General features: G+C 41.3%; 1 protein-coding gene across 1 annotated transcript in view; it reads right to left on the bottom strand.

Moving 5' to 3' along the window:
* The window catches only part of BIRC6 (baculoviral IAP repeat containing 6), a 319,798-nt gene that overhangs the window by 156,096 nt on the left and 137,329 nt on the right, over nucleotides 1-26,373 (bottom strand). The window contains 7 exon segments of the mRNA XM_048843594.2: nucleotides 737-1,016; nucleotides 2,973-3,173; nucleotides 4,643-4,837; nucleotides 5,017-5,113; nucleotides 7,859-8,034; nucleotides 9,004-9,566; nucleotides 24,155-24,282. Of these exon segments, the coding sequence (XP_048699551.2) occupies nucleotides 737-1,016; nucleotides 2,973-3,173; nucleotides 4,643-4,837; nucleotides 5,017-5,113; nucleotides 7,859-8,034; nucleotides 9,004-9,566; nucleotides 24,155-24,282 (1,640 nt within the window).

The raw sequence follows: 26,373 nt of genomic DNA, 5'->3' as shown, positions 1-26,373 counted from the left end.
AAAGTGGAACAACTTTAACAGGAGAGAATGAGATAGACCCATAAGAGAATACTTCCTAGTCCAGGGGCTGGGGCATTCTCTTGCAAGGTGGGAGACCCAAGCTCCACATCAGGTAGAGGGGGAACTGAACCCAAGTCTTCCCAGGTGAGTTCCCTAACTATTGGGCTAAAGGTTATACACCTCTTGTCATCCATGCCATTTTGTGAATCTAGTCCTCCACTGCTTTTTGACAATACACCCTAAATTTTATCAAAATAGAAATGAAATGTTATATTTTGACCTAACAAAAAAAATTTAGACTTTTTGATTCACTAAAAATTTCAAAAAATGTCATTTTCAGTTCAAACCAAAATTAAAATTTTCCATTTTTTTTGAAACTTCCACCAAACCAAAAATTCTATTATGATGTCTCACTAATGCAGCTTAAATTTTCCAATAGAAATGATCAATCCTTTTTTCTAAAGGTTAGTAAATTCCTTATTACCAATTGACTTTAAAATGCAATACATTTAATTTCTTAAATTTAATTTTTAATCCTTGCTTGTATTAAGTTAAAACCCAAATTTTCTAAAAGAGTTAACATGAACACTATTGATGCTGATTATAGAGAAATGCTGAAAATCTGATAATTCAGTTCACTACCTGGGATTTCTGCTTTAGAGACATAAAAGACTTCATAAAGGAAGGATGAAAAGCATGGATAGCTCTCATTTCTTGCAACTATTGGTAAACATACCTTGTTTTAGACACTTGATCTTCAGAAGGAAGGAACGGATTGTTAACTGTTGCAGATGATGTGTTTCCAAAGGCTGTGAGGCCTAACAATTTAATTTGAGAGAGGCCTAATGTGCTAGCATCTCGGGGGCGATGGAGTCGAAGGCAAACTGCTGAGGCCACTTCAGCTTTTACAAGCTGGATTTTTATATACGTGAGACCACTTGTGAGAACAGGAGTTGACAAAGGTAACATATTCACCCCATCTGCACTTACTTCAACAGATACTGAAGAAGGGCAAGCTACAGAGAAATAAAGCAGGGTTTAACACTTTATTTAGGGCTGTAAAATGATTAAAAAAATAATCATGATGAAAAAATTAAAAATAGTCATAATTAATCGTAGTTCTAATCAACACTGTTAAACAATAGAATACCATTTATTTAAATATTTTAGATTCGTGGGGGGAAGTGTGTGAGAGAGAGTGTTGAGGGATGAATGGGCGTGCCAGCGCACTGTCTCTTTAAGCAGACACCCCCAACATCAGCCCCCCACTCTGTGCAGCGGAGTAGCTTGGCTAGGGGTGGCTCCATTGGGGGAGGAGGCGGCCCAGGATCAGCAGTGGAGCAGGAGGAGGGGCACCTCTGCCCTGGAGGTGTACAGAGACACCCCCCTCTCCCCTCCAAGCATGGCACCTGATGTGTGATTAACACTCATTTTTAAAAAAACTAGTTAATTTGTTTTGAGTTAATAGCATGGATTAACTGCAATTAACAGCCTACATTATTTAAAAACCATCTATCAGTTTGAGTACCCAGTTTTTAACAGACAAACGAGAATATTTTTCCCAACTTAGGCTATGTCTACACTACACTTCCGTCATTGAAACTTTTGTCGCTTGGGGGTGTGAAAAACACACCCCGCTGAATGACAAAACTTTTAACAAAAGCGCCAGAGTGGACGGTGCTTTGTCAACGGGAGATGCTCTCCCTATTATGAAGCTACTGCCCCTCACTGGGGATGGTTTTATTTTGTCGCCGGGAGAGCCCTCTGTCTGCCACAAGGAGTGGCTACACAGCTTACTTTACAACAGCACGGCTGTAGCAGCACAGCTGCTGTGTTGCAAGGTATGCAGTGTCGCCATAGTCTAAGAGAGAGAGTTCAGAATCATTAAAATGAACAGTGTAGGCTGAGACACAAAATACGACCATAAGTTTCACATTAATTTCATATTTTTATCTATATCCAGAGTGTGATTTGGGCACTTGATTTCAAAGGTTGGGGGTTAAACGAATTAAGAATGCATAGTGTGCCCTGCCTATTCAGGCTAGGTCTATGCCAGGAGCACCTTGCTGGTATAGCTATACCTGTATTCTACAATCACAAGTGTGTATGAAGCTTGTGCTGGCAAAACTGCTTCTGCTGGTATACCTTATTCCAGCCCCACTGAGCAAATAAGCTATACTGGCAAAAAAAAAAAGCAGTTTTACCAGCATGAATTAATCAATATTAGGGACCTAGGGGAGAGACAGTCATCAGGTCAGTGATTATAATGCCTTAAAACTGAATGTGTCTAACATCACAAACAATAAAGCAGCCATCACGAGGGCTTTAATAGGCCCTGTAGGATGCTCCAGAGAAACCAGTCTGATGCATCAGGAGAATTAAGACTTGGGGCCAGAAACTAAGAAAATAAGCAATATGTAAATGGATTCCTTATGAAATGCAAGGACCTCTCCTACTTAACACCATCTCTCATCACAGACAAGGGAGGTAGAACTAGAAGAGCAGCAAGACATGCACTCAGGCTTTGTCTACACTACAGACTTATGTTGGTGTAACTACATTGCTCAGGGTGGGGTGTGGAAAATTGCAGTTATATCGACCTAACCCCCGGTGCAAACAGTAGGGCTTCTCCCGTTGACATAGCTACTGTCTCTCATGGAGGTGGATTAACTATGCCAATGGGAGAAGCTCTCTTATCGGCATAGTAGCATCTTCACTAAAGCGCTACAGCCGTGAAGCTCCACCAGTGCAACTTTTTAAGTGCAGACCTGCCCTTAATTCAAACAGCACAAAATACAGAAAACTAAGAAATTATATGGCATTTGATTCTCAATAAGAAAAGAAAAATAAACTGCTGGGCTTTTGTTAGTGTTCTTAAATCTGTTTTTTTATGGTCAAAGAAAACGTTTTTTTTCTAAAATTATATCCTCTAAGTTTTTCAGTTCAGCACAATTGTTAATAAATCTACTCACTTGCAAGGGATGCAAGATGAGGCTGGATGTGTATCTCTTTTAGCAGCACTGCAGCAGGAAGGTGAATTGTGAGGTCACACCAGGCTTCCTCAGGTAGAAAGATGTAAGACCATGCAGCAGATCGAGCTCTTCTATGGGGAGGCGTAGCCTGAAGCAGTACTTCAGCAGGTTGGGCAGTAGGACTGCTTGATGTGATTGAACCTTCAAAGAACAATTATTATATTAATTGTTAATACCACATTCTAAACTCAGATTACTAATATTCAAATTACCAGTCACTAAAGAGTAAAATGTTTCTATTATTCATTTGTTGTAGGTTACAACACTGCAACCTGTGTAATCATTGCAATTACTAAAATTAATTTGTTGTCTTTCCATTAAAATATATTATACTTAACTTTTTTATAAAAAAGAGTTTATCAATGCACACACAACTAATGCAATTTTGCTTGTAAATATGCTAGACATCTGCTAGTCAAAAACCTCAACCTACTAGAGCCACAGACCAAATAAAAAGATGTGAGGGGAGCCTGTTAGCAAAGTCCAGGCCTAATGATTTTGTTAGATGCCAACCTCCCACCCCAGCTGCTGAGAATGGAGAAGGTGCTGCGCTGAATCCAGCTTGGTATCTCCTTGTTTATCATGTCCTCCCTCTTGCCAGGGAAACCTCACCTATCAAGCACTACACATGCACAACATTTCTGTGTACACGACTTAAAAGCAGTCTTGCACGTCTACTTCAAAATACTACAGCTTGTTCTGTGTGTCCATCTTAAGCTACTGGTAGGGTCACAAATGTTTCAAAATAGCTCCCCCCTCTCTCTCTCACATTATGGACATTGAAAGGTCTGGGTTTCATAAAGGTTGTTGCCCTGGCCTTTCAGAGAGTACTGGAAACTAATATTAAGATTGCTGCATGCGAGGTTTTGAACCTGGCAAGGTAGTTTTCAACCTTCGTTTGCAAGTCCCCACTCTCTGCTCCCAGCAGACTAAGAATATAGTAACGATTACTCTCCTATCTCTGCCTGGTTTAAGAATAGAGTAGGAAGAGTTGTTTGAGTGCCAAACACTACCACGTATAGCATCAGGTTGCTGCTGACAGTGAGCAGTTTGTAACAGATGTGGAGGTGATCTGTAGCATATACTACGTGCTTAGAGCAAGATCTCAGCCACTTACAAGCTCTCTGTAGTGTGAGTTTGAAGACAACTGTTCATGTCTATTCTTAAGGTAATTACTGAAAACACTAAAGTAGAATATACATAACGGACATTCATTCTATCAACTACGCACTGTTTTGTGGGTTTTTTTGTAATTTTAGCACCATTTTGTAATAGTTTCTTCTGATACTGTCACTCAAATTTGGAGGGACCTTTTGCCACTTCCCCACAATATCTGCAATCCCACCCCAGTCAATATACTCATTTTAATCAAAATGGGCTTTTTCACTCTCCAATCTTGTTGGTACTCAGACTCTGGATGAGTCACCTTCTGGCGACTCTAGGCCAGCAGACAAATCATTATCACTTGATCAGCATATTCAGATTTTAAGAATAGCCTGGTATAAAGTTTATGGACTATCCTACCTCACTGACATTTTTAAAAATGTGCGTCTTGTGCAATCTAGTGTCTCCCAAAGGCCCCCCCCTCCCCAAAAAAAAAATTTACAAACCTAATGGTGCAAAATTGTGGATTCCTTCCGCATTATCAGGCTCAGAAGCTAGTACTCTTGCTTTCAAACTGCTATCTGTTGCCTTGCTAGGACCAGAGTCAAGAAATTTCATAATAGTTGAAACCATGCTTCTTGCTGTGTTGACAATGGCTCTTGTACTGGTTACCATGTTGTTGCAAATGAGTTGAACACCTCCTAAGTAAAGTGAAGCAAGTCAAATGTACATTAAAGGTAAGTATGGAACTAAAAGAAACCAAAAGCTAGGATTTCTACTTAACACGAAGAAAGCAAAGGCATATTTGACCTACTTACATTTGCTTACCTAACATTGTTCTACTAAGCACATTTTAATGAGGGAAATCCCGCTCTCTTACCCATATCATGGAATGCTTTCAGTGCTTCGCTGGTATCCAACACTCTCAGAATGAACCAAAGCAGTGGCTCAGATAATTGGCAAGTAGCAAGAGAACCCTAGAAGAAATATATGAACTTCTTAGTCATGATGTATAGTGCACAGCTAAATTTCACGCAAGATTATTTAAACACAATTTATTTATTACCTGATTATTTCTTTTCTGGAATTGACCTCTCTTCCCCACCCCCAAGTGAGGATAAGTCCAAGATAAGACAGCACTTCCCAACACCTAACACAAGTGCTCAGTTCACTTTTCTACCATGAAATAGCATTAATATATTTCCCCTGGCTCCCCATCTCAGGGAAAATCTTCTTTGCCTAGGAACAGGGAAAGCTGCTCAATTAAGAGTGGGGCTAAAAATACTGAATATCCAAAACAGACAACTGCCAGTGACTTTTTTTTTCTTTTGGTCACAGTAGAACCAGACTAGATGGAAAAGAAACCATTTCAGCCATCCTTCAAGAAGGCTGACAGCCATCAAGATCAGCAACAATTCACTGATAATTTGTGAGGACAGGGATACAAATGGATGATTTCTGCCTTGAATGCTGGCCGGCCAGTAAGGTATTCTTAATGCCTGAGGAACCAAAGGGATGAAATGCAACCCCTAAGGGAAAGGAAAGATGGAGAAAAGCCACTTCATTTCCTTGATGAGGCAGCTGAAAAGTTTGCCAACATTAGCTTCCTTAAAGAATATAATTAGGGTCTCCTCCTCAAACAGCATGATTACACTGAAGGGATCCTGAATTAAATGCAACTACAATATAGAATTAGTATGGTCACCTGAAGCATACAAAAAAATGCAGAAAGAACTGAAGTCCTTTCAAAGGAATTCACAAGATATTGGTGTTCTCGCTTTTAGTACCAACTAAGGCAAAGGCATGGCAAACCCAGAAGAATGTAGCCTTAAACGTGGCTGCACAGATGAAAGAGGCTCTAAGGCATGTTGGAGACTTCATAATCCTGTTTTAACATTTTATCTATATGCTTGTCCACTAGATTATGGGTGACAGCTCCCCTACATAAAAGTAACAGTTTCATTGAGCTGGGATACTGCTTAAGTACCTAAGCACATTTTTCATATCTGTTCTTGTATATTCTGTAATGCTTCAGCCTGTGCAGTGGGGAATCTGTTTCCAACAGGGAGAAAGGGGATTCCAAGGAAGATCTATTAAAGAGGAGAAGCTTTGGAGGTGGATGTTGACAAGCACCTCAGCCCAGGTGAAAGGCTAATGCCTAAAGGCCAGAACATTATTCAGATACATGAATACCTAAAAGTCTGATGAGAAAACAAGGAAAAGAAGAAGATCTGGACACCATGACAGTGCCCTGAAGGGTAAAGCCTGATCCCACAGAGAGCTAAATAGGTGTGAGTTCATTATATAGGGGAAGGATGCAGTCCCTGAGAAGCTGGTGTGGCCCACCCCTATGTTTCACTGGAAGGGAACCAGTTACATAGGACATCTCCGAGATCTGGTCACAAATGGACAAGCTAGGCTCAAAAGAGTGGAGCAAAAAAAGCCTGGCGTGACAAAAACACTAGCAGGGCCACACTCATCAAGGGACAGGCAGCCTTGTAGGACTCCAGATCAGCAATTAGGCTAAGACAGTGGTTCTCAAACTGTTATACTGGTGACCCCTTTCACACAGCAAGCCTCTGAGTGTGACCCCTCCCCCCTTAAATATATAAACAAGTGTTTTTAATTTACAACACCATTATAAATGCTGGAGGCAAAGCAGGGTTTGGAACGGAGGCTGACTGCTCACGACCCCCTGAGAGGTCCCGACCCCCAGTTTGAGAACCCCTGGGCTAAGACATACAACTATAGTGCTCCTGACACTTTGGTAAAGTGGAGGTCCACATGGGCAAAGCTGCAAAGTACTGAGGTGATGCGTGCATATACCCATGCACACGCACACTCTGCCCCGCCACCCTGCTGTGGAGAACTGCTAGGTCTGCAATCTCCAGTCTGAAATACCTCAGGAACTTGGGTACTGCAGACAGAAAACAAGCAGATGAACCAAAGGGGAAAAAAATAAGAGGGCTAGAGCTCCTACTGCACAGGAAATAGACTGGGATGAGAGAAATCTCTCACTGCTAGCATTTGAAAGCCAGAAGCTTGATATGGATTCCATCCACTTTTGACTTGTATATGGATAAATCCAGCAGCTATAGGATTGGCACGTGTCTATTCTTTGGTGAATAAAATGTAACTCTTTACATAACCAGCATTAACTGTAATCAAAAAGGCCCTGTGACAACCCCATGCAGGGAAAATGTTGAGTTCCTCATAATTCAGGCTAGCAGAAAGAGAAATAGTCAAGAGTGGAAATTTTAGAGTCTCTACTCCAGAATGTTAGACCAAAGCAGCATGTGCATATGGCCCTAACAATTACAAGCATTTCAGGACATGCAACATCTTCAATGTTGAGTCTACAGAGGCAGAGCCATGAAGGAGAAAACAAGATCCAAGGAAATAGCTGTGTCATTGCTACAAATATGTATCACTTGAAATGAATCTAATTTAATTTGTACTTAAAGCAGTGAAACTACTTGGAAACAATTTTAATGAGACTAACCACCACTAAAATTACATGTACTTTGGTAACTCAATTATGGAGTGAACTATTATTTGTGAGGACTTCCATGTTTATTAGAAAGGCTTTGAAATCTAAAAGGTTTTTTATAGGATTAATTCAGAAAATATTTAAAGCAGACTGAAGTCTCAGACACAAAACTGTAAGATTTCTATTAAAAAAACATTTCAAACTGTAACTGAATAGACTTAAGAGAACTTACTTGTCTTCCCATGTACCCACAGGCCATGTAGGTAAGAATTGGTTGAAGCATCACCTGCACTGCAGTGGCTTTTTTACTAAGTGTTGTCAATATAGTGAACAATCCATCTCCAACCGATATTGCATCTAATCCACCATGAAAGTTTTCATGTTTTGTGAGATGCAAACCACTTGCACCTAGTAAAAACAGATGAAACACACATTTTAAGGCCAAGAATATGAGGCTTAGCAGACAAACACTACCAGTTAGTGCATAAACAGAACCTAATGCTATTTAAATCTCCATTAAATTAGTATTCCCATAGCTACTGCAAAATATGAATTGGCATGTAATTAACAATGAAGTTTGCAATGAAGGGTAAATTATTATTACAGAGCCCAGACATGTGTCAGGCGCTTTATAGTACAAATAGGAAGGAATGATCCCTGGCCAAGAGAACTTACTTTAATGTTAGGTGAGACACTACAGGGGAGGTTAATTAACCAAGGGAATGGGACAGGAAGTTCAAGGGTCACAGCTGGCTCCTTCTAGCCAAAAGCAACTAAAATGTTTTTAGGATTCTTTTCAGAGGGCAATATCAATGTATGTTATAGAATATTCACAGCTCACTGTATGTCTGGTGCAGATGTACGTTACACAAGAGTTCTAAATTTATTCCCTGGCTAAATGGCAGCTCTGCTGTCACAGTACTACTCAGCTTGCTTACCTATTTATAATAGGGATAAACCTCCTAGAAAATGATCTGACCTCTGCATATACCTGGTAGTCAGAATACACAATTAGCGTTCACTGAGACCAACAGAAATGAGACAGGAGGGATGGTTCTTATGCTCTGTGCAAGGGCCAACGCCACGATATGGCCCTCTACCTTCTGGAAGCAGTGATGAAGTCAAGAAATAATGCTGTTTCAATTGTTCATAATTCAAGTTGATCTACTCTATTAAAAAATTAATTTTAAGCAACTTCCAAAAAGTTAGATTGGAATCTCCAAAATAAAGTATGTGTTTGGTATTACTCTCTCCCTCCTTTTATCTGTACACTATATTTTTCTCTTATGGGGAGAAAATGAATTAAGTCTTTACATTCTGAAAGAGCCGTTCCTTGCTTTTTATTTAAATGAATACTATCTACTTGCAAATACATACCGATTATCATTGCCATAGCACTGCTGTTACACTGGCCCAGAGCAGACAAAATCTGGCTCATAATTTGTTGGTTGGCTAACACCAAGTCTGCCACATATGCAGTTGATCCTTGAGTATTAGAGCTGTTTCCATTGCCATCTTTGCCTCCTGAAACTTTTTCTTCATCAGAAACACTGTCTGTAGTACTGCTAGCCACTGGAACCCGAGCACTATATTCTCGGTTACTCGAAAGTGGCAGCTGCACTAAGATATTAACCAGCTTTAACAAATCAAACATGAGTTGATCCCTTGTCATTTCTCCACAAACTGCTTTGGCATCACCTGGGCGGATAATATTGGCAAAGAGCCCTCCAAAACATGCTCGAGCACCCACTGAGCTGTCTGACCCACTGCGAGACATCACTTTGTCTGAGCATGTAATGTAATGGTGCACCAAAAAGGTGATGGACTCAATTACTGCAGAAATGGTGCTAACTGATACTACTTCAAAATTCTGTTCCAGGGTAAATTCCAAGAGCTTCACTTGTGCATCCAGAGGTCCCTGGCCTGTTTGGAAAGCACCCCTAAAAGAGAGAATCAAACAGAATATATTTAACAGGTGACAACGATTTATATATCTTTTAAAAGGTAGTCCTCTTCAAAGGACTTACTGTATTTCACTAACCAATATACTCTGAAAACCTAGCAATTTTCAAAAAAATGCATGTTGATAGCACACAGGTAATTAGTTTTCTGTTCCTCTGACAGAGGGGATAGGCATTTATTTTTCATGGCAATTTTTATAATTACATGGGGCACTACATGCCGTTTCTGGGAAGTCTCCCTTTTACCACTGTGCTGGTATCATCAGGAAGGTAAACACCTCCCATTGAAAGAGTCTGAGAACTACTGTTTCTTTGGCTATGCAGTTACTTTAGAGATATTTTTGAAATGCAGGCATCAACAATTTTGATAAAATTACTGAGTGGGAAATTCTGTAAACTTGCAGAAAGTTTTTGTATGGGGGAAAGCCCCCCAATCTTTTACCACCATTGGTGAATTTCCACTTGTTTTCTGGCAAAAAGGAATTCTTTACTCCCCATCATCAAATTTTCTGGGTTTTTAATCCTTAATGGTTTGGCTGGGTAATTATGCATCAACATCACAGGAAAGAAGTATCAAATAATTCCACTGATGACTATCACAAACACGTCAGAGTAAGTATTTGCAGGCCAATAAGCCACATGCAAAATAGATTCTAATTTAGACCGTACTCTTACTGGAGGTCTGAAAAATGGATATTTGGTGCTACTTTTGAAGTTTTACCAATGTGCACTGAATTATTTAAAAGTCTGATTTAGCTAAAAAAAATTAAATTTTAAAACTAGTAATCTGCTACTGATTTAGAACTGAATCTTTCTGTAATTTTCAACGTTACAGAATGCAAAATGAATTAGTGTTTCAGTACACGGTCTTAAGAGTGCAATTTAGAAGACAGTGAGGTTTTAGGTTGAAAGAGAAGAGAATTAAAAATAAAAGTAATGCTTCCTTCACAATCAGTCTAGTGCGTTGATGAACTATAATAGTATTTGAAGGTATATTGAAAACAATATTAAATATCTGAACCCATTTTGGTGCTTTTGCTGTGTTTTGGGAGATTTAAATCCTACTTGTTTGAAAATATTTAAGACATACTTAAATGAGGCTTTAATATCAGAGGAAGAATCAACTCCTTTTTCAAAAGCTGTTTTATTTCAACTCTGAGTTTGTGTGTTGCTCAACATAAGTCAAATGTGGCATGCATACAGTAATATCCTGTAATATATAGACAAAGTGAATTAAAGTTGGAATGATTATGCCAATAAAAACATTTATTTCTCATCATGAATGTATTTAAATGTTACTATACAGCATTCTAATAATTCAAATTGCAGCTATCATCCAAGGTAAAATTATTTTTCCTTGTTGCAGTCTTCTCTACTTCCAGCCTATGATTAAGGGACAGACAATATTATGGTGCCATCTCTGGGAAGTGAGGAAGCAGAATTGAAAAAGCTCACCCCCAATTATATAAACCCTTGTCAGGACCTTCCCATCCCAGTTAAAGAACTACCAGAACTGTACAGAAAGCAACTGAATACAAGAGAAATAGGAAGCAAGAGGCAGCACACCAACCACTGAGAAGAAAGGCATGCTGCAGAATGAGAGGAGACAAGAAATGGAATTACCAGCAAGTAATTCTCTTTTTCAGTCTCTTCTCCTATCCTACAAAGGTAGATTAAAAGGACATGCAACGGCTCTAAGAAGCAGCAACCTCAGAAGCCAAACAGCAAAAATTAAGATGTTTGTACACTAATGCGAGAAGCCTAGGTAACAAAATGGAGGAACTAGAGCTACTGGTGCAGGAAGTGAAACCAGATATTATAGGGATAACAGAAACATGATGGAATAGTAGTCATGGCTGGCATACAGGTATTGAAGGGTACGTGCTGTTTAGGAAAGACAGAAATAAAGGCAAAAGTAGTGGAGTAGCATTGTATATCAATGATGAGGTAGACTGTAAAGAAATAAGAAGTGATGGAACGGATAAGGCAGAGTCTGGGCAAAAATAACATTTGGGAAGAAAGCTACTAGAGCCTCCCCTGGGATAGTGCTTGGGGTGTGCTATAGACCCCTGGGATCCGATTTGGATATGGATAGAGACCTCTTTAATGTTTTTAATGAAGTAAATACTAATGGGAATTGTGTGATCATGGGAGACTAACTTCCTAGATATAGATTGGCGGACAAGTGCTAGTAATAATAATAGGGCTCAGATTTTCCTGGATGAGATAGCTGATGGATTCCTTCATCAAGTAGTTGCTGAACCAACAAGAGGGGATACCATTTTAGATTTGGTTTTGGTGAGTAGTGAGGACCTCATAGAAGACATGGTTGTAGGGGACAACCTTGGTTTGGGCGATCATGAGCTAATTCAGTTCAAACTAAATGGAAGAATAAACAAAAATAGATCTGTGACTAGGGTTTTTGGATTTCAAAAGGGCTAACTTTAAAAAATTAAGGAAATTAGTTAGGGAAGTGGATTGGACTGAAGAACTTGTGGATCTAAAAGCGGAGGAGACCTCAAATTACTTCAAGTCAAAGTTGCAGAAACTATCAGAAGCCTGCATCCCAAGAAAGGGGAAAAAATTCATAGGCAGGAGGTGTAGACCAAGCTGGATGAGCAAGCATCTCAGAGAGGTCATTAAGAAAAAGCAGAAAGCCTACAAGGAGTGGAAGATGGGAGGGATTAGCAAGCAAAGCTACCTTAATGAGGTCAGAACATGTAGGGATAAAGTGAGAAAGGCCAAAAGCCATGTAGAGTTGGACCTTGCAAAGGGAATTAAAACCAATAGTAAAAGATTCTATAGCCATATAAATAAGAAGAAAACAAAGAAAGAAGAATTGCGACAGCTAGACACTGAGGATGGAGTGGCGGTTAAGGATAATCTAGGCATGGCCCAATATCTAAACAAATACTTTGCCTCAGTCTTTAATGAGGCTAATGAGGACCTTAGGGATAATGGCAGGATGACAAATGGGAATGAGGATATGGAGGTAGATATTACCACATCCGAGGTAGAAGCCAAACTCAAACAGTTTAATGGGACTAAATTGGGGGTCCCAGATAATCTTCATCCAAGAACATTAAAGGAACTGGCACAAGAAATTGCAAGCCCATTAGCAAGAATTTTTAATGAATCTGTAAACTCAGGGGTTATACCATATGACTGGAGAATTGCTAACATAGTTCCTATTTTTAAGAAAGGAAAAAAAAGTGATCCGGGTAACTACAGGCCTGTTAGTTTGACATCTGTAGTATGCAAGGTCTTCAAAAAAATGTTGAAGGAGGAAGTAGTTAAGGACATTGAGGTCAATGGTAACTGGGACAAAATACAACATGGTTTTACAAAAGGTAGATCATGCCAAACCAACCTGATCTCCTTCTTTGAGACGGTAACAGATTTTTTAGACAAAGGAAACGCAGTGGATTTAATTTACCTTGATTTTAGTAAGGCATTTGATATGGTTCCACATGGGGAACGATAAGATAAAATTGGAAAAGATGGGGATCAATATGAAAATTGAAAGGCGGATAAGGAATTGGTTAAAGGGGAGACTACAATGGGTCATACTGAAAGGTGAACTGTCAGGCGGGAAGGAGGTTACGAGTGGAGTTCCTCAGGGATTGGTTTTCAGACCAATCTTATTTAATCTTTTTATTACTGACCTTGCCACAAAAAGTGGGAGTGTGCTAATAAAGTTTGCAGATAACACAAAGCTTAGAGGTATTGCCAATACAGAGAAGGACCGGGATATCATACAGGAAGATCTGGATGACCTCGTAAACTGGAGTAATAGTAATAGGATGAAATTTAATAGTGAAAAGTGCAAGGTCATGCATTTAGGGATTAATAACAATTTTTGTTATAAGCTGGGAACTCATCAGTTGGAAGTAACAGAGGAGGAGAAGGACCTCGGAGTATTGGTTGATCACAGGATGACTATGAGCCGCCAATGTGATATGGCCGTGAAAAAAGCTAATGCGGTCTTGGGGTGCATCAGGCAAGGTGTTTCCAGTAGAGATAAGCAGGTGTTAGTACCGTTATACAAGGCACTGGGGAGACCTCATCTGGAATAGTGTGTACAGTTCTGGTCTCCCATGTTTAAGAAGGATGAATTCCAACTGTAACAGGTACTGAGAAGGGCTACTAGGATGATCCGAGGAATGGAAAACCTGTCTTATGAAAGGAGACTCAAAGAGCTTGGCTTGTTTAGCCTAACCAAAAGAAGGCTGAAGGGAGATATGATTGCTCTCTATAAATATATCAGAGGGATAAATACCAGGGAGGGAGAGGAATTATTTAAGCTCAGTACCAATGTGAACACAAGAACAAATGGATCTAAACTGGCCAATCAGGAAGTTTAGACTAGAAATTAGACGAAGGTTTTTAACCATCAGAGGAGTGAAGTTCTGGAACAGCCTTCCAAGTGGAGCAGTGGCGGCAAAAGACATATCTGGCTTCGAGACTAAGCTTGATAAGTTTATGGAGGGGATGGTACGATGGGATAGCCTAATTGTGGCAATTAATTTATCTTTGACTATTAGCGGTAAATATGCTCAATGGCCTGTGATGGGATGTTAGATGGGGTGAGATCTGAGTTACTACAGAGAATTCTTTCCTAGGTGTCTGGCTGGTGAGTCTTGCCCACATGCTCAGGGTTTAGCTGACTGTCAAATTTGGGGTCAGGAAGAAATTTTCCTCCAGGGCACATTGGAAGAGGGCCTGGGGGGTTTTCGCCTTCCTCTGCAGCGTGGGGCATGGGTCACTTGCTGGAAGATTTTCTGTACCTTGAAGTCTTTAAACCACGATTTGAGGACTTCAGTAGCTCAGACATAGGTTAGGGGTTTGTTACAGAAGTGGGTGGGTGAGATTCTGTGGCCTGCGTTGCGCAGGATGATCATAATGGTCCCTTCTAACCTTAAAGTCTATGATTCTATGATAGGTGAGCTTACCTTAATTCTGCTGCTAGCTGGACCCTGCAGCCAAATGAGTCATCCAGGAAAGTGAACAGGTCCAGCTGATCGTAAAGGGAGTGGGGATCAAGCCTGCTACCTTATATACTTGGGGAAAAATACCTCACTGGAAGTGAGCACTGAAATGGAGACTTCAAGCCCTATGGCATTTGACAAGCTAAGCACACAAGGTTTACCAGCCAGACCACATGAGAATGCAGCCTCACACCCATCTAACAGCAGCAGCCTTGCTCTTGTTGCAACGTTCAAAACTTGAGTGATTTTTTTGACTTTTGAAATTCTTGAAAATGAGAAATATAAAAGCTTAAGAACATGCTCAACATACAATAAAGGCAGCCTCTTGTCACTGATGGGGAAGATACTGGACTTGTCCCAGAGGAATTTGGTATTAACTGCAGAAATAAATTCCCGGAGAAAACAAAACAAAACTCTTCTGAAGAGAATTGAAAGCACACAGAAGGGAGGAGAGAGTTAATCTCTCTCACTTGTCTGGCCAACGTCACTATAATAAACGAAGATCTTAAAGGAAAGAAGTTAGAAATAAGTTTGCTCTTATGTCTCAAATAGGGGTCTTGTCAGAACCTGCAGGATGAGGGTCACTGAATGAAGTGCCTCTTGAATTTCAACAGAAGAAAATCCAAAACCTTCTGGTGCAAAAAAATACAGGACAGTACTATCCCAATGATACATCAGGCCATGAAGATCTCGGAGATTAAAATAAATGCAAGAAGCTAGAGACATTCTATTGCTGGTCAGATGGTATGCCTCTGCCAACATAGGGCTTCTGTTAAGAAACCAATGCAGCAAGCTGGAGATAGTGGTTGTAGAACACAAGCCCTTGAAGAGCTGCTCCAAGATCTCAAGAAGCATCCACAGGCGGTTCAGTGCTAGACTCTTCACATCTGAAAAACAGCAGTGGCAGGATTGCCAAGGAGTCAGTAAAAATCACAACTCTGTTGTCCTGTCTGAACCTCCTCAGAACCTTGGGCAGCAAAAGGAAGCAGAGAGAAGTATGATCCCAGGTCCCCTCTCCAAATCAAAGTGAAGCATCACAAAGGGATTAGGAGTGTAAACAGATTCTGGGAAGCTTAGCTGATACTGTTCCAGAAAACCAAACCAAGATGAGGCACATTCCCAACTTTGGTAAGTATGCTTGAATCCACATAGCTCTGCTCTCGCCAAAACGTATGTGGCTGAGCTAGTGTCAGATTGCTGCTGCAATCCCCCAGATAAAGGTCCATCAGGAAGAAAAGCTGGGTTCCTGCCCACATTCCCAGCAGCAGCACTTCCAAAAATGAAAGGTATGATGTGCATACCCACCCTCTTAGGATGTGGCATAAGCCACTCATGTTCCAATTGTCACAGTGGGCAAAGATGGGGGAAATCAAGGCCCATTTGGCTCCCTTTCCTGTCTCAGTTTGAGCAAAGTCCTGAGTATTAAGAGGATTAGATGGGTAAGCAAAGAGCAGGAGTTGGGGTTAAGATATCTCCCACGCAATTGTGGCCACATCCTTCTTTGGAGCAGAAGCAGCAACATTTCACACTGGGCAAAACTGCAAAGAAATCTACCTTCAGAACTGGAAGATGGTGTGGAAAACAGAGACACTGGGCTCTCATTCATGGTCCTGATGTAAGTTCCTGCTCAGGGAGTCCGCCATTGCATTCTGAAGGCCCGGTAGGTAAATCTCACAGATTTTTGTGTGATGGGAGATGCACTGGTTCCACGGTTTTAGCGATTCTGCACATAAAGAGTGAGATCATGCTACCCATGTAGGTTTAGATAATACATAGCTTCCCTGTTGCCTAACAGAGAGATCTTGACAGACTGGCAACCTGTAGATGTGATCCCAATCCAAGAGAGAGACATCCGTGGAAAGGACTTCCAAAGGTGGCAGACATGAGAAAAGGGTTGATGTGAACACCTTTACTGGCTCTTTCCACCACCTGAGACGTTTACTGGTTCTTTACACTTGCGAAGGTACAGTGATTTGTTTGGAAAGACAGTCTCTTCAGAGCATATGTAAGTCCTTAGCCATGCCTGAACACATCTGAGATGCAGCCTCTCATAAGAGAAGGGTCCCTGAAGAGGTATGGGGAACAGAAGTGAGTATATGTGGGGAGAATGGAAATTAATGGAGTACCCCATAGTGACCACCTTAGGGTCCACTTGTCTGAGATGATGAGCTCACAGGCAGGTAGTAAGTGGGATAGGTGGTCTCCAAAAGAAGGTTGGATAGCAAAATTTTTGCAGCAGAAGATCCAGAGAAAGAGGCTGTTTGAGGCCCTTGACTAAGTTGTCAAAACGGTTGCTTAGAGAAACGTGTAGACTGGGTGGTTGGGGAAGGATGGTGGTCCCCTTTTCTGTGGGGGCTTCGTAGGTCCATTGCGGATGGAACTGAAATGATCAGGAGCATTATACTGTTTGAGACTTACGGAAGACTTCTTTTTGTTGCAGGCACAAACAGTCCCAGTGACTGAAAGGGAGTGGTGGGAGGAGTCCGTGTAAAAACTAAAGACCTTGAGCCCTTCAAAAGGGAAGTCTTTCGCGATGTTCTGCATCTCCCTCAGGAAGCCAGAAGATTGGAACCAGGATGTTGTATAACTACTGAGGTAGCTAAGGACTGTGAAGCCACAATATCGTTATCAAGAGCAGATTGCAGGGAAGCTCTAGTGATCAGCTGATCTTCCAAAATGTGGGCTTGTTCCCTGTGGTCTCATGGGAGTTGTTCAGTAAATTGAACAAACTCTGAGTAGGAGTTAAAATCATATTTTGACATCAAGGCCTAGTAATTTGTGATTCAAAATTGAAAAGCAGCCAACAAATAGCTTTTCTTACCCAGGAGATTAATGCATTAAGATGCATTCCTGGAAGGAGAGGGTGTGGAGCATGCTTGACAGTTCTCTTTGTTGACTATGTCTACCACTAGGGAACTGGGGGTGGGATGGGAGTAGTAGTACTCCATTCCCTTGGGCAGAATGTTATATTTTTTATCTGGTGTTTGCAAGCGGGTGGAATAGTGGTCGGTGTTTTTACCATAGAGTTCATGCAGGTGAGAACAGTGCCTCATTGATGGGTAGGGCGACCTTACACTGGGAGGAGACATGTAAAATGTCACCAGAGAATGCTGAGACTACTAGACCTTCCTCCAAAGCAGTGTGGAGAGATTCAGTTAGACCCTTCATTAAGTCCTGGAAGGCCCTAAAGTCATCTGCATAAGAGGGTGAGGGCGGCATTACCACCTCATCAGATGAGAACTTCTCCAAAGTTGACCCTTCTTTGTTTGGTTGGTCTTGCTCATCTTGGGTTGCCTCAGGTTCCAAGAGAACATAAAATACCAGCAAGCAGCCTTGTGGAGCCAGTGGCTGTTCAGTGAATCTAGGGCATCTGCTGGGCTGGAAAGTCCTCATCAGGGTACATTCCTAGAGGCGTGTGCTGGTATGATGCTGTGACACAGCCCTGTACAGAAACCTTAGAGTCAGAGGATATGTTATCCCTGGAGTTGAAAGGGTGGGGGACTTTGTGCATCAATGCCAGAGGCAGTAGATCAGATCCAGTTCTAGAGAGAAAGGCTTCAGACACAAGTTGTTGAAGCAGTACTGGGGAAAGGCAGTAGGAACTTAAGGCAGTACTGGGGCCTGGAACAGGGATTGATGTAGGAAAGGGATGCTTCATGTGGTACCAGAGGGCCAACAAGATAACTGTGTGCTCAGAGAGCTGATGTCCTGAGGATGACAGTACCTGAGAGGGAGCTGGGTATCACTCTGAACCATTTCTATTGCTCTAACCAGATGACACTACTACAGCCCTCAAGTTCCTGCTTTTAGATGCATCTTGATGCCTAGAGGTATCAGGTATTACCAAGGAAAGGGCCTCTTGGTGCTGTTTAACTGAAGACCTCTCCAATTGGACTTCTTAGGCAGTACTGATGCTTTGCTACTGGCACCAGCTGGAGCCTCAGCTGTACCTATTGTGGGATAATAATAGTCTCCCAAAAGTCAGCTCTATGTGGTGACTTAGTCATCTTTCTAGAGTCTCTGCTAGGAAAGGGGAGAGAGGGGGGCTTCATCTCTAGAGCTGCACCTGAAGTCACTGGTATGGCCTGAGACTGACCTAGAGGGACAAACACAGACCCCATCGGAACTAAGGAGCATTCTATTAAGAGGAGCTTTAGCCTACCTTCTTTTACCTTTGTGGGACCTGCTTCTACTAAACCTTATGCAGACTTTACACTTCGATGGGACAGAAGTTTCTCTGAGAGACTGAAGACAGCTAGAGTGACCGTCACTACAGGGAAAAGGTTTCTGGCAGATCTGGCAAGGCCTGAACCCCAGAATCTTAAGCATAACTCAGGGGAGTATTGCAGACCACAAAGAGCAAGGCACCAATTTCAGAGGGGAGGAATCCCCAAACATAAGCTGTGCTACAACTAATAAAAATAATTAGGTAAAATAAAAACCTAACTAAATGAAATAAACAAGGGAGGTAAATAAGAAAGGCAGGAAGTAGCTGAAAGCAGTGGACACCACAGCTACTTCATCTCAAGCCACAGGCAGCTGAGAAGGAACTGGAGCGGTGGTGGGCCCATGCCTCTTTATAGGCCCTCACCTGGGAGCATGAGGCACTGCTCTACGCAAGTGTGGGTCCACAGACACTGCTATATACAATCTCCAGTTTCAAGTGCACAGGCGCGCACACATCCTGCAATGGTGCACCCAAGAAGAAGAAACAAATCTCGCAGTCACACCACTTCTTAGTTCCCAGCACACCACCTCCTCATCTGCAAAATGGAGCCAATACTTTCCTAGCTCACAGTCTCATTGTGATGCCTAATTAACATTAGAAGAGTTCTCTCTGAGCCTCCAAGTCACAGTGAAAATGCAAAGTCCTATACAGATATTTTCCATAGCTAGTAGAGAAGATGCATCACAAATAAAAGCATGTAGGTCTCCAATTCTCTAGATTTGCCCTGGAAAATACTAAAAGAGAGGTTTAGGGTCAGCAAGAGTACCCCGTTACTGGTACAGAAGTTTAGGTGCCCTCCCAAAACTATGTACCCCAGATTCTGACTGTAGAACCCCAACCCTGAAGGTGGCCAGCAATTGAGAGTTTACAGAATCCAGTGGTTCTGAATAGGAAGGTGGTTCATTTATGATCTCTCCTCAATATCATATTCCCATTGACAAACGGTAGCAGGTTCTAGTAGGTGCAGAGGGATGAGAGCACTTCTAAAACTGAACTGAACTTGGCAGCAGAGGGTAGAAAGAAGCTAGAATATGCAAGACCAGGCTGTTTGTTCAGAGGCTAGACCAGCCGGCATTGAAAAGCACTAAGAGAGTTAAGGGGCCCTGAGAGGTCTCCATGGTGTTGAAACAAGGGAAACCCCTAACACAGAAGCTAAAATGGGAGTACTATGGCAGGCAGGCCACTGAGAGCACTGCAGAAATCTCTTTGCTGAGAGAGGAAGAGTGCAATACAAAGGAAATTAGAGGTAAACCTTGCAAGGCTGAGACAAAAGCGAAGTTTCTAATGAACCAACAGAAAGCCTGAGCTCCCTAGCCAACAGGGGGGAAAATGAAGGGGAAAAAAAAGTCACTCAGGAGGTAGAAGAGATTAACCCCATCCAGAGAAAACCAGAAGCTGTAGTTCCTGCAGATTACAGGTTAGCGAAGGGAGGCTAAGACCACAGAGCTATTGCAAAAGAATACGTACCTAAACAACACTAGGTATGTCTGCACTGCGGCCAAGCACGTGATTTGCAGCTTATGCACATATACCTGCACTAGCTTTAATCCTACTAGTCTGCTAAAAACAGAAGTTAAGATACGGCAGAGCAAGCTTCAGTGCAGGCTTCACAAGCCTGCCTTACCCCATTGGGCTTACACTTGCTTGTTCAGCCTGTGCCACCGCAGCTTTAAGTTTCTGTCGGTAGTGAGCTACCTAGATTAAAGCTAGTGTGGGTACATCTACCCAAGCTGCAAATCACACCCCAGGGGCTGTGTAGGTGCACCCTATATGTAAAACCAGGTCCTTAGTTTTACATGTCATCTGAGAGACCCAGACACAGTGAACTGCAAGACATTCAGTTTAACTTCAACACTGAGTGAGCCTGGGCTGAGTTTGAACCTCTGTAGCTAGAAAGTGTAGTGATTTCAAATTTTATGCTTAAACCCTGAGTCATCTGTGCACCCAAATCTTGAAAGAAAGCCTGAGGGAGCCTCGAGGCCAAAGCTGTTTATAAAAGCTTCCAGCTGAGCTTAACTAAGGCTACATCTACACAAGCTTGTGGTGTGATTCCTCTGCTTGTGTATAAATAGTGTAGCCTTGGTGGCACTGGTAGCAGCAAAGGAAGCACAGCTGAGCCATTCTGAATATAAATCATCATCATCATCATGTTCCTATTACCTCTGGCATTTAGAGCAATGACGAAGCTCCTCCACTCCTGTCTACTTCTGGCAAGTCTTTCAACGGTTCCCCAGCTGTACCCCAGGTTTTCCAGCTTGGCTTCCACAGCTCTTCACCATGTCGTTTTCAGGCAACCTCGTTTTCACTTTCAGGTGTCTATCTTAAGTGCTACTCTGGTGATGGAATCAGTTTCCATCCAAAGCACATGACCAATCCATCTCCAGCACCTCCTGGCAATGATTGGTGCTCAGATCCTCTTGGCTCCACTGTGTCAGCGGATCTTGGTTTGAGATTGTTCTGAGCCAAAAAAGATACAGGATTTTTCTGAGGCAGGTTGTATGGAATAAGGACAGTTTGGACATGTCATACTTTCTCAATCCCCAGCATTCTGCACTATAAAACAGTATTGAAAATACGCAGTTCTGATAAATCTTGAGTTTGGTTTTGGTGTTGTATTTTGATGATTTCCAGACTGTATTTAAGCTCCTGAAGGTGTTCCTGGCTTTACTGATTTTGTTCCGGATGTCCTGGCTTGTTCCACCATCCTGGCTGATTACGTTCTCACCAATGTAGAAACATTCACATACTTGGGCAGCACAATCCTTTATCCGTACAGGTGATGGTGAGGCAATATTAAAGGTCATGATATTTGTCTTATTGCAGTTGATTTTCCAGTCCAATTTGCTGGCTGAATGCATTGAGTCGAATTGTTTTTTCTTGTATACGGTGTTGGGTATGTGTTAGGAGAGCGACATCATCTGCGAATACAAACAACCTGAAAATGGTAGATATGCATTCAGCTTGGCTCAGCCATGCCTTTGCTATCACTGCTAGTGCTACCCCAGCCACACTGCTATTTAAACTTGCACTAGCTCAATGAGAGCTAGTGTGAATGTTTGCACACAAGCAAGACAGTCGCACTCCCGGCTCATAATGTATACATAGCCCAGGAAAAAGAACCACTGTTGTGAGCCCTGTGTAGGAAAGGAGCCAGAAGAGTACCGGTAAGAGCAGGGCTTACCAGGGGCCAGCAGAGAAACCTCAGGCCTAGGCACCCTGATAGAACATGGCTAAGCTGAACAAGCAGCCCAATTGCTCAGGCAGTGGGTCTCTGGAGAGATGAGAGCCTGTTTCCTGCTTGGAGGTGGGGTGAAGACTAAGCTCTCTAGTATCAGACCAAGAGATAATAAATCTGTTCTTCATATTGTGGGTGGAACTACAGGAGGATGAAGGAGCACCACACAGAGGCTGAAGAGACAAAAATTTCTCCAGGAGCTGAAAGAAAAGCAGGCTGAAAGGTACTGCTTGTGGGACAGAGAGGCTGATAGGAGTCTATACAAAGGAGGGACAGAAGGAATGCCTGTTAAAGTGAGACTTACTAAAACTAGGACCATTTGAGAGACATCCAGATCCAAGATCTCCTGGACCTTACAAAGGCAGTGAAATTGCTGAAGAACTGGATAAGCCAGAGAGCAGGTACCAAGCTGTGGCACAGTTCAGATAGCAGTCAGTCAGGCAGGCAGGCAGGTAGGTAGGTAGAGTGCTAGGACCTCTTGTGCACCAGTGAAACTGCCACTCCCGGCTTGAAGATGACGTATATTTGGGCATTCTGGCATCCCAGGAGAGTTTGGAATAGTGTCTGATTGAATGGTATGTTCTGACCAAGGATCCCACACACCTAAAAGGATGAAGTGCTGTCGCAGAACTTGGCACTCTGTCTTTCACTCTCTCCTTCCTGAACGAAGAAGAGCCCTTGGAGTTCTTCTTTCGGCGCTTGTTCTTTTTTTCCTTTTCTTACATCCTCTGTCTTCCTTTGTGTCCATACCACAGAGAGACACAACGATGCATACGCACAAGGAAGGAGAGAGCAGGAAAGCAGAGGCAACCAATCTCTGCTGCTGAGGTCAGGAAGCAAAGAAAACTTGAAGGTGGTCAAAATTAGGCTTATAAAATAGGGGTGGGAGTTTCTCAAATCCTTGCATCCCAGTAAGTGGCATCATAAGACTGATGTATAGTAAAATACTTGCAGTAGCAGGGAAGAATTAAGTCTTTAACAACAGAATTTAAACACTTAAATGAGGAATTCAACCTTTTACATCTTGGCCATAGCAAGTTGCTATTTAATTTTCCACTCTGATCAACTGATTATATTTTTGATCTGAATAAAGTCAATATGATCTTTCTCTGTGGGCTAAAAAACAAATGTATTGGAAAGAAATTAGTTACCAGGTTAAACAAAAAATATTGTTGTTTGGTGATGGGATCTATTCTACAATTAACTATATTTACAAATAACCATTACAGTCAGGTTTTCTTTATACATTTTTTTAAATGATTACTAGGGAAGATATAGGGAGCGTTTAGCATTCATTTATATATAGACTATTTGAAAACATTTTTAGAGATATGAGAATTAAGTATATTATTAATTTCTATTGGTAAGGCTGAAGACCTTAAAACACGCATGTTTAATAATATATTTTTGAAGGACAAGTAGCTGCAGCTGATGGCAAGGATATTATATGAAACCATGCTTCGTAAATCCCATTCTAGCCTCCTTTACCAATCCAGGTGAAATACTTTCAGAATCTACCAGCAATCCTCTTAACCCACTCCTCATGCCACACTCCAGATTATTTTATCCCCTTACACTAGAGTCCCCGAGCAGACCTTCCTCTGGCTAATGAAAATATTAGAGGGTTTTTTGGAGGGCCTCCCAAATCAGCATCACATTAGAGTTGCTCCAACAAAGAACAAGTTCCCCAATCAAGTCCAGGAGGAGGTTATGTCATCCAATCATCTACCACTCAATATAGTCTTCCTATTTGCAGTCCCTCATGCAAGGACTTGTGGAGAGTCCTGAGTGCACTGTTCCACTTGCTGCCAATGCAGATTTGTGGGCATGTAACTCCAGGCATTCTAGCACCTGAAGGAGGTACCACATAGGTACTGCTCAGAATTCCCCAAAATTAACTCATTTAAATATGGTTAGGTAGTATAGTATGTGTAGAGGTAGTATAGTATGTGTAGAGGTGCAAAATCTTTTCAGCCATGATTCATTCACAATTGGATAAATATGGAAGTGTCACATCCTAGTTACAGAAACACTTATTTGTAGTATAGACAGCCTAAAGCTATTTCTGGAAGTAAAAAAATTAACGTGGGTATTAAAGATAAAACTCAATCTTTACCTCTCTGTTGAAAGTATATGTATTAACTTTAATAAAAATTCACTGAACATCTGAGGACAAGTTGAAGAAAGGTGCACTTGTAATCGAGTAAGAAATTCTTGCATAGCTTGTGTAGCTGTTGGCCCAACCTGAAAAGAGATTTCAAAAGTTGTTTATGCTACGAGGAAGCTTTTGTTTAAAATACAATTACTGTAAAATGTTTTATAAGAAAAGCATTATGGAAACTAAGCTTGCATTCCGGAATAATTTCTGTGGAATTTCCATTGAGTGGATACAAGTCTTAACTTTTCTTATTTGCATTCTACCACCAGCGATGGGTAGTAACACCACAAAAGTTCAGTTCTTGGATGAAAACAAATAGATTATTCCCCTCATAACAGTTACCTTTTTAAGAAAATTTCTAATCTTTAATGAGTAATGTAGCCTATCCAACACGAAACCCATTAATCTGAACTGATTTTCACATAGAAACATATACATTAGAAGTAGTCAGTAAATAAATATGTAATATAGGCTGGTTAACAATATGAGGATCTTAATTTTCATATTTCCTCACTTACTTAACTACATAATCTTAAAATGGTTCATTAACAGTTCTCCTCCTAACCAATTTGATTTCAGTTAATGGGGTTTACTTGCATTATTTTACTGTATCTAAAAACAAAATTGCTATTAGGAAATCCCTCACATGGAATATCAAGTCACTGGTATACTGTGTAGTGTTTGATTCTACCATAATGCTCCAGAATAGTTCAGAAAAGAAAAAAACATATCCATGAGTTATGCTATTAAATAAAGAAACTAGCAGCATGAACAAAGGAAAAGATTACTTACCTTACCAATAACTTGAGAAGAAAGCATAAACTCTGGCAAGTCAGGTGTAAAAGTATAATTAGGAAGGCCAAAAAATAATATGAAGAGCAACTAGCACATACAGACAAAAACAAACAGTCAGAATTTTTCTAAGTACATCAGAAGCAAGAAGCCTACCAAACAATTAGTGGGGTTACTGGATGATCGAGGTGCTAAAGGAGCACTCAAAAAAGACAAGGCCATTGCAGAGAACTTAAACAAATTCTTTGCATTGGTTTTCACCGCAGAGGATGTGAGGGAGATTCCCACACCTGAGCCGTTCTTTTTAGGTGACAAATCTGAGGAACTGTCCTGGAGTGAGGTGTTAACAGAGGAAGTTTGGGGATAAATTAAACAGTAATAAGTCACCAGGACCAGATGGTATTCCCCAAGAATTGTGAAGGAACTAAAATATGAAATTGAGGAAATACTAACTGTGGTATACAACCTTTCGTTTAAATCAGCCTCTACAACAGATGACGAAGGATCGCTATTGTAACACCACTTTTTTAAAAAGGCTCCAGAGGCAATCCTGGCAATTGCAGGCTGGTAAACCTAACTTCAGTACGAGGCAAATTGGTTGAAACTATACTAAAGAAAGGAATTATCAGACACATCAATGAACATAATATGTTGGAGAAGACTCAGTGCAGTTCTTGTAAAGGGAAACTATGACGTGCCAATCTGCTAGAATTCTTTGAAAAGTCAGCAAACATGTGGACACGGGTGACCCAGTGGATAGAGTATACTTGGACTTTAAAAAACAAAAACAAACAAACAACAAAAACCTTTGACAGGGTTCCTCACAAAAGGCTCTTAAGCAAAGGCAGCAGGCACAGGATAAGAGGGAAGGTCCACACATGGATCAGTAACTGGTTAAAACATAGGTAACAAAGAGAAGGAATAAATGGTCAATTTTCACAGTGGAAAGAGGTAAATATTGAGGTCCCCCAAAGATCTGTACCAGAACCTGTGCTGTTCAATTTATTCATAAATGATCTGGAAACAGCGATAAACAGTGAGGTGACAAAGTTTGCAGATGACACAAAATTACTCAAGATAGTTAAGTTGAAAGCTGACTGTGAAGAGTTACAAAGGGACCTCACAAAACTGGCTCACTGGGCAAGCAAATGGCAGATGAAATTAAACGTTGATAAGTGCAAAGTAATGCACATTGGAAAACAAATTCCTAACTATACATCTAAAATGATGGGGTTTAAATTAACTGCTAAAACTCAAGAAAGATCTTGGAATCACCATGAATAGTTCTCTGAAAACATCTGTTCAATATGCAGTGGCAGTCCAAAAAGCTAACAATGTTAGGAACTAATAGGAAAGGGATAGATAAGACAACAAAAGGTTTCATG

This window comes from Caretta caretta, chromosome 3 (genome assembly GCF_965140235.1).
Source record: "Caretta caretta isolate rCarCar2 chromosome 3, rCarCar1.hap1, whole genome shotgun sequence".
NCBI classification, from domain to species: domain Eukaryota; kingdom Metazoa; phylum Chordata; order Testudines; family Cheloniidae; genus Caretta; species Caretta caretta.
This window is presented reverse-complemented; position numbering and strand designations above follow the sequence as displayed.